Consider the following 8,129-nt stretch of genomic DNA (forward strand, 5'->3'; position numbering starts at 1 on the left):
TATAATAAAAAATATAGTAATTTTTTCTATAATATAATAAAAAATATAATAGAAAGAGAGATGGATAAGTAAGGAGAGATGCACTTTGAAGGTCACATCTTTGCCTATTTTTAACTGTGAATATGTGATTGAATATAAAATATTGATCCATATTTATATAAAAAGAAAATTATATAGAAAAAATAAATAGGATAATAATCAAATCGAATCGAATCAAATTTAAATGGATAACATTATCTCCAACATATTTAAGGAACGAATAATATTAGAGGGAAATCATTATAGTAGTGCATATTTTATATTTACTGTGTGACTGCTTCTAGTTAATTATTCTCAACACTCACTTGAAAAGATGTGTGATTTAAATAATGTCACATCATATATATAAAATAGATGCTCTCAATAGTAATTTCTATCTATATCTATTTTAAGTAACTCCTGAGTTGGTTTTCATGACTAACCCAAGATAAGTGGCAACGCTCTGATTTGATCATAAACACTGTCCTCGCCCATTTCATTTGAAATTCCTCGGAATGGCTCAAAAAAGCAAGATTTTGATAATCGGAGCCACCGGATACATCGGAAAATTCCTAGTGGAGGCAAGCGTGAAAGATGGACGCTCAACTTTTGCATTGGTCAGAGAAAGCACAGCTTCGAGTCCTGACAAGTCCGAACTGATTGAGAGCTTCAAGAGCTCTGGAGTTACAGTTCTCTATGTATGTTTTCTTCATGCGTGTGATTTTCTTACGTTGGTTTGATATATTGATCTTGAAAACTCATGAAAATTTTTGACAGGGTGACATCTATAATCATGAAAGCTTGGTGAAGGCAATCAAGCAAGTTGATGCAGTCATCTCTGCAGTTGGGTTTCAACAACTTGGTGATCAGGTGAAGATTATTGCTGCCATCAAAGAAGCTGGAAATATCAAGGCAAGCCATCTTGCTAATCAACCTTTCAATATATTCGTTCAAGTTCTGTTTCCTTTTTGGATTGTAATTTTGAACAAAATGAGTAAAGTAAAGAAAAATTGGGTGGGTAACAGAGATTCCTCCCATCAGAGTTTGGAATGGATGTGGATCGTTTCAATGCAGTGGAGCCAGCTGCAAGCCTTTTTGCTCTTAAGGCGAGCATCCGGAGATCAATCGAGGAAGCAGGAATTCCATATACCTACGTCGTGTCCAATTGCTTTGCTGAGTACTTCTTGAGAAACTTTGGACAGTCAGGTGCCACAGTTCCTCCAAGAGACAAAGTAGTAGTACTTGGTGATGGAAATATCAAAGGTATTAGCATAGAATTAATCCATTTATTTACCTTTAATGACTTGTCTATATGTAATTGGGTTTAGACCAGCTATTTTGGTTATAAAAATCCTGTAATTGCCATTTTTTTTGTTACAGTAATTTTTAACAAGGAAGGAGATATTGCCACTTATACGATAAAAGCAGTTGATGATCCAAAAACGTTGAACAAGATCCTTTATATGAGACCCCCTGCTAACATTTTGTCCTTCAATGAGATTCTCTCCCTGTGGGAGAAGAAGATCAGCAAGACCCTGGAGAAGATTTATATTCTAGAAGACCAACTTCTTGAGAAAATCCGGGGTGAGTTGATACCAAATTTCAATAAGGATACTTTCTTGTTGCTTTGTTTCGACTAAGTGATAGGTGGATTATCTTCTTTATCTTTAGAAACTATCTTTCCAACTAGTAACTGTATGATCGCAAGATTATCACAAGATTAAAAGTAAGTATAACACTATAGCCTTTAATTCAAAGTGGTAGTCACCTATTAGTTGATGAAACCAAGCTATCTTTTTATCTTCGTCCACGTCTGCAGCATATATGTTTTCTATATGATATTTATTGGCATGTAATTGTATCTGCTTTAAAGGTAATCCTCTTGGAGTTTCCTCTTGAATTAACAGTTCCATGTATTTCTGGAGAATGCTAAGATAGTTCAATGAAGGTTGGGCTGTTCTGATAGTTTTTTGCTTTTCTGCAGAATCTCCAGCCCCCTCAAACATCATTTTATCCATCTTATACTCTGTGTTTGTGAAGGGAGATTGTACAAATTATGAGATTGAGGCTTCTTTTGGAGTGGAGGCTTCTGAGATTTATCCAGAGGTGAAATACACAACTGTGGAGGAATACCTCGATCAGCTTGTCTAAACTTTGCAATATGTTCTGTTTGCTGTGTACAATTAATATAGGAACTTGTGAAGTCTCCATGGTCTGTCTACTGTGGCACTTGCTACCTTTCATTTGGCCCTTGTTTATATTTGTCATAAAAACCCTTGTACTGGAACCTTTGTACTGTTGTTTCAATCTTAAAATAGTATTTGTGTTGTGGTACAATAATGGAAATGATATATTAAAAAAAAAGAAAACCTTATTCTGAAGTTCTTGTTAATCTCTTGGTGCTTCAAATGAATCTTTTGCTTTTTCTGATGGGGGGACATGGAGATTCTCCTCTAAAGCTGATTTTTAAACCAATGGCTTGCTGATTGAGGGACTTACACTGATGAACCTTGTGTTATGGATGAAAACGAATAGTAAAATTAGTGTATTGTGAGTTCTACCAAGTTTCTGAATTCGGAATAAAAGATGATTTAAGCACAGAGAAAAGATATTTGCAATCGTGAATTGTACAACTGCCGCATAATTGTTTTGAAAAAAGTGAATAAAACATAAGACTCATATGAAAAAATTAATTTTTAATAGTGTATCCCACTCTTTTTCAAAACGATTATGTGGCGTTTATGCACTTTACGGTTATATGTAGAATTACTCTTAAGCACAACCTATTTAGTTTTAATAATATGCAACTTTAAGATATTCTTGGGCATTATCTTAGTAGTCCAAAATTGTTTCTTATGAGAGAAAATAACTTGTGAGATATTGAGCCTCAAAGCAAAACAGTTTTCTCTCTTATATACAGACCATTGCGCTGTTGATCCTTGATCATTCTTGTTTTTGGAGGGTCAAAAAAGTTCATTGGCGTCTTGTGAGTTCATCAGTGATACTAGTGGAGTTTCAGTAGATCTAATAAGGTTTGTTTATGGGGGAAGCTGTAGAAGAATACCAGAGTTCTGAAACTATTGGGAGTGGAGATCAAATAGGTCGCTTGCAGGGATTACAATATGGTTTTTGAGTCTGCACCAGTTTTCTAAGGTCTTAAACTGTAACACCCCCTTCCCGTAGGCTAGGAGCGTCACGTATTTTTCATAAAGATAAATCCGGCAAGAGATCCAAATTTCATAATTGAAAACGTGAAATTTATTAAGTAGAAAAAGGTCTAATAAAAATGTCTTCCAAAAACATTAAATGAAATAAACTGAATAAATTCATGTCATAAAAACATGTTTTATTTTAGAAAGTCTGAACTAAAAATAAAATGTTCATTCTACTCCTGGTCTGCCTGCTCGTAATCATCATCTTCACCTGGGTGGTTAAAAACATGAAAACAAACTAAAATGAGTCGATGACTCAGTAAGAAATTTATCACAACGTAAATGTAATAAACATAAGATTTTCATAACTTTCATGCTGAGCTTAAAAATTCATGACTGTTTATACCGATGCTTATGCTATGTATGACTGTTTTAACTGAATTAACTGACTGATCTGACTGATTTAACTGATTTATCTGACTGACCAACGCACTTAACCTTGTATGCAAGGTTGTGCACCGGCCCCACATCCCGCTACAGCAAGGGGAACTGCTGATAGTATTCTAGCATACTATGGTGGACCACGACTGAGTTCGTGGCTTGCACATCCACCCTGAACTGAACTGCATTGGTACCATGCATCTGAATGTCCATCTTATTAACTGATCTCATCTTATCTTTCACTTGAATTTAAGATGGCTTAGATGTCTTATACACATGAGATGCATGACATAATATATACATAATTATAATTTCTGAATTTGAACATGATGTGGAATGACATGATCGTATGCTATGATGGATGACATGAGTGGTTCATAAATAATGGCTGTCAATGACCTGGCCTGAATAATACTTATATATAAACTGAACTGTGATGATCTTAATTTATGATCAAATTACTTATCTCGTTGCGCTTCTTCCTGAATATCACCTCGTAACTCGTCACATATACACAATAATAACTATCACTAAATCTGTTTGGAAACAACATGTACTAATATCCTACTTAATTAAATTCACAATCTAAAAGATAGTCAAACAAATCTTTTGTTTAACACTATAATCAATAAATCCTAGTATTTAAATTACTTAAAATACTATTTTATAATTTAGTAGAATACTTAAGCTATTTTAAAATAATTCATGAAACTTAAATTCTTAAACTAAGTTTCATTTCTTAACATAATTATTAAATCAGAAATCTAATAAATACTAATATTGTTTAAAAAAATCTTAACATATTCTTTATTAAAATTCTACTAAATAGACAAATGAATATTAACAAAATATTAGGCTCAATAATATACTTTAAAATATATTTCAAATTCTTTAAACACTTCATTAAAATGGTCTTTGACTAATATATATATTTAATTAAAAACTAACCTTTAAAAATATTAAACTCAATAAAAATCGCTAAAACAATTATTGAAATAAAATAAGATCAAGCCCAACTTAAAATTACAAATTCATTTAAACATCATTATAATTTTGTAAGAGTCAAAACCTGGCCCATAATAATAATACTACATGAAACTATCTACATAAGCCCATCGTACGCACAAAAGGGCCTAGGGCCCAATGGCCCATCAAGAACCTAAGGGCAGAACCGAATACACGGCCAAAACAAAACACAGAGAGTTTGAGATAGAGAGAGGGTTTGCGATGGAGAAACTCACCGAGAGAGGGCTGAGGGCGACGGCGACGGCGACGCTGGGGTGGCTGGGAGTGACCAGCGATGCGACGGGGTCTCTGGGAAGGGTGGTGCGATGCCGTGACACAGAGAGAGAGAGAGAGAGAGAGAGAGAGAGAGAGAGAGAGAGAGAGAGAGAGAGAGAGAGAGGACTGCCTAGCCGAGAATAACGGAGGGAGATCACCGCGAGGCAATCGAGGCTGAGGTGGCGTGCGACGTCCCTGGGGTGACGGAAAGTCTTCACCGGCGGTTTCTGTAATCCCCGAGAGGTGCTCCGACGTCCTTAAGGTGGCTGGCGAAACCACTTGGATAGGCTGCACCGAGGTGCTCGTCTACGGGTGCAAGAGGCCGCAACGTGGTTGAGTTGGTTTCTCGGCAGTGGCGGTCCATGAACTGGCACCGGCGTGATCTGAAAGTGGTGGCGGCGTCGGCATGTTCTGGGCGGTGGTGGAGTCGCCGTGGAGGAACGTGGGTGATGGTGGTTTCGGACGATCGGGATGCTCTGTTTTTGGGAGTGCTAGACAGAGGTGCGTCCGTGTGGTCGCTACCGTGGAAGAGAAGCAGAGGCTTCTCCACGTCCGTGGTTGTTGCGGCGTGCCTTGGCCGCTGAGGATGGTCTACTGTCTTCTGTGGTGGCTGGTGGTGGCGTGGAGTTGCCGCTGCTGGTTTCTGGACAGGGAGGCGTGGAGGCGTGGTGGTTGCCCTGTGGGTGGCCAGGTTTATGGAAGGAGGCCATTGCTGTCGTGCAGATGGTTTCTGTGCAGTGGCTGCGGCAACCCTAGCTCTAGTTCTGGGCGGTGGTGGAGTCGTCGTGGAGGAACGTGGGTGATGGTGGTTTCAGACGATCGGGATGCTCTGTTTTTGGGAGTGCTAGACAGAGGTGCGTCCGTGTGGTCGCTACCGTGGAAGAGAAGCAGAGGCTTCTCCACGTCCGTGGTTGTTGCGGCGTGCCTTGGCCGCTGAGGATGGTCTACTGTCTTCTGTGGTGGCTGGTGGTGGCGTGGAGTTGCCGCTGCTGGTTTCTGGACAGGGAGGCGTGGTGGTTGCCCTGTGGGTGGCCAGGTTTATGGAAGGAGGCCATTGCTGTCGTGCAGATGGTTTCCGTGCAGTGGCTGCGGCAACCCTAGCTCTAGTTCTGGGCGGTGGTGGAGTCGCCGTGGAGGAACGTTGGTGATGGTGGTTTCGGACGATCGGGATGCTCTGTTTTTGGGAGTGCTAGACAGAGGTGCGTCCTTGTGGTCGCTACCGTGGAAGAGAAGCAGAGGCTTCTCCACGTCCGTGGTTGTTGCGGCGTGCCTTGGCCGCTGAGGATGGTCTACTGTCTTCTGTGGTGGCTGGTGGTGGCGTGGAGTTGCCGCTGCTGGTTTCTGGACAGGGAGGCGTGGTGGTTTCCCTGTGGGTGGCCAGGTTTATGGAAGGAGGCCATTGCTGTCGTGCAGATGGTTTCCGTGCAGTGGCTGCGGCAACCCTAGCTCTAGGTTGAAGACATTTACGTCTATCATGTATGAGTTCTACATATAGACCCATGGAAACCCTAGTGAAGAAGAAGAAAAGACGTACGTGCATGGGAGTTTTTATCATTAAAAAGAAATAAGAATTTTAATAGTGTTTAGACTCATGAGCTCAGAGAAAAATTAAAAATAAATAATAATAATAATAATAATAATAATAATAATAATAATAGTAATAGAATATTTATAGTTATATATAAAAAATACATAAAACTTATCTTATATCATAATTTTATGGTAGGTTGTTACATAAACAAATTGGAATATCTTTCTTTCATGGTGGATATAGGCACTAGTTGAGCAACTGGAATGATTTTTGTTTTTTGTTTTTTGTTTTTTTTTTGAAGAATTCTTCAAAAGCTTTTCCTTCATGATCAAAATCTTTCAGATCATTTTTTTTACAAATTTCTTAGATTTTGATGTTGATATATTAATCTATTGGTTATTTATTGTTTATTATTCTGCTATAATTTGTTCAAACACCTCTTCACCCTGTTAGGTGTATTCGGGATCAGTGCCATCTAAAAATATATATGTTTAATCCTCTTTTGTGAATGGCAAATATGGCTAACCATTCTGGGGATGCAAGTGGGTAAAGTTTGGGATTCCCACTAGTGGTAGCAATAGATCTTCAATGTCTCAAAGATCGATTGCTGCTTGGCCTTGGCATGACTTGGGAATTGGTAAAGTTTGGTTAAGTATACTTTTTCATTTTTGTGGATGTTAATGAATCACTGAATTTAACATAATTGTAGTAAAGCCTTTTCTGGACTGTAAAATTATGCTGGATTATTAAATCTATGCCGGACGAGGTGCTCCATCGGTTTTCAACTGTGTAAGATTGTTTTCTTAAATCTTCATTGTTGCTAACTTTCAAGAGAAACTTTATTTTTTAGAAACTTTAGTATCTTTTTCTTATTTGGGGGTCTATGAGCAATCTGGCTTGACATATGTATCGCATATCTAGTTGCTTTCACTCAAAGCCATCGAACATTCACATCATTGTCTACATTAAGGAGAACTGGTTAATTTAGAGTTTGTGTTTGTACATCTGCTATGTTGTTAAGAAAGTGAGCCAAATAGAATAGGATTCTTTCACCAGTAGGGACCCTGCTTTTTAACTAGAGATTCTTAACAGAATGCAATGATGACTTTTCATGAATTAATTGTCAATTGGTCTGAATGCCCTTTCCATAGGGTTTGCTTTCATTATATAGAAGAGATTTACATATTGATTGCCAGAATTCTAGCGCCTAAAAAGCTATACAAGGTAAATATTTTCAATCTTATTTACATGCTAATTATCCACTAAATACAATCTAGATATGAAGGACAAACATTCCTAAAATAATACAAATCAAATCCCGTAACATCCCCCCTCAAATTGATGTTGGTAGATCAAGAAGCATCAATTTGTCAATCAAGAACTGATGCCGGTGCCGAGAAAGAGCTTTGGTGAATATGTCTGCAGTTTGATGTTCAGTTGAAATGTGAGGAAGAGTAATCACATGTTTGTCAAAGGATTCACGTATGGAATGACAATCAACTTCGATATGTTTCGTACGCTCATGGAAGACAGGATTAGCGGCAATCTGAATAGCACTGGTGTTATCAGTATGAAGAGGAGTAGAATGAAGCTGAGAAAAACCAAGTTCACCCAATAACCCACGAATCCATGTGATCTCCGAGCATGCAAAAGACATAGCATGATACTCAGACTCAGTGGAGGACTTGGAAACTCTGTCTTGTTTC

The 8,129-nt window shown here is 38.3% G+C and overlaps 1 protein-coding gene across 1 annotated transcript; it reads left to right on the top strand.

The window, feature by feature from the left end:
• Positions 1–414: 414 nt before the first annotated feature.
• Positions 415–2,403, top strand: LOC108991266 (phenylcoumaran benzylic ether reductase TP7-like). The gene is made up of 5 exons (XM_018965441.2): positions 415–716; positions 796–930; positions 1,044–1,281; positions 1,399–1,602; positions 2,003–2,403. Exons 1-5 carry the CDS (start codon positions 534–536, stop codon positions 2,167–2,169), a joined length of 927 nt encoding a protein of 308 aa, XP_018820986.1. The 5' UTR covers positions 415–533; the 3' UTR covers positions 2,170–2,403.
• Positions 2,404–8,129: the final 5,726 nt, after the last annotated feature.

Source organism: Juglans regia, chromosome 7 (genome assembly GCF_001411555.2).
Source record: "Juglans regia cultivar Chandler chromosome 7, Walnut 2.0, whole genome shotgun sequence".
Lineage (NCBI taxonomy): Eukaryota > Viridiplantae > Streptophyta > Magnoliopsida > Fagales > Juglandaceae > Juglans > Juglans regia.

What these genes read in the sequence shown, in the direction of transcription:
- LOC108991266 (XM_018965441.2), top strand. Translation starts at nt 534, where the DNA reads ATGGCTCAAAAAAGCAAGATTTTGATAATCGGAGCCACCGGATACATC. An exon ending in AAGAAGCTGGAAATATCAAG is followed by an intron (nt 931 to 1,043) that starts GCAAGCCATCTT and finishes GGTGGGTAACAG; the next exon opens with AGATTCCTCCCATCAGAGTT. An exon ending in ACTTCTTGAGAAAATCCGGG is followed by an intron (nt 1,603 to 2,002) that starts GTGAGTTGATAC and finishes GCTTTTCTGCAG; the next exon opens with AATCTCCAGCCCCCTCAAAC.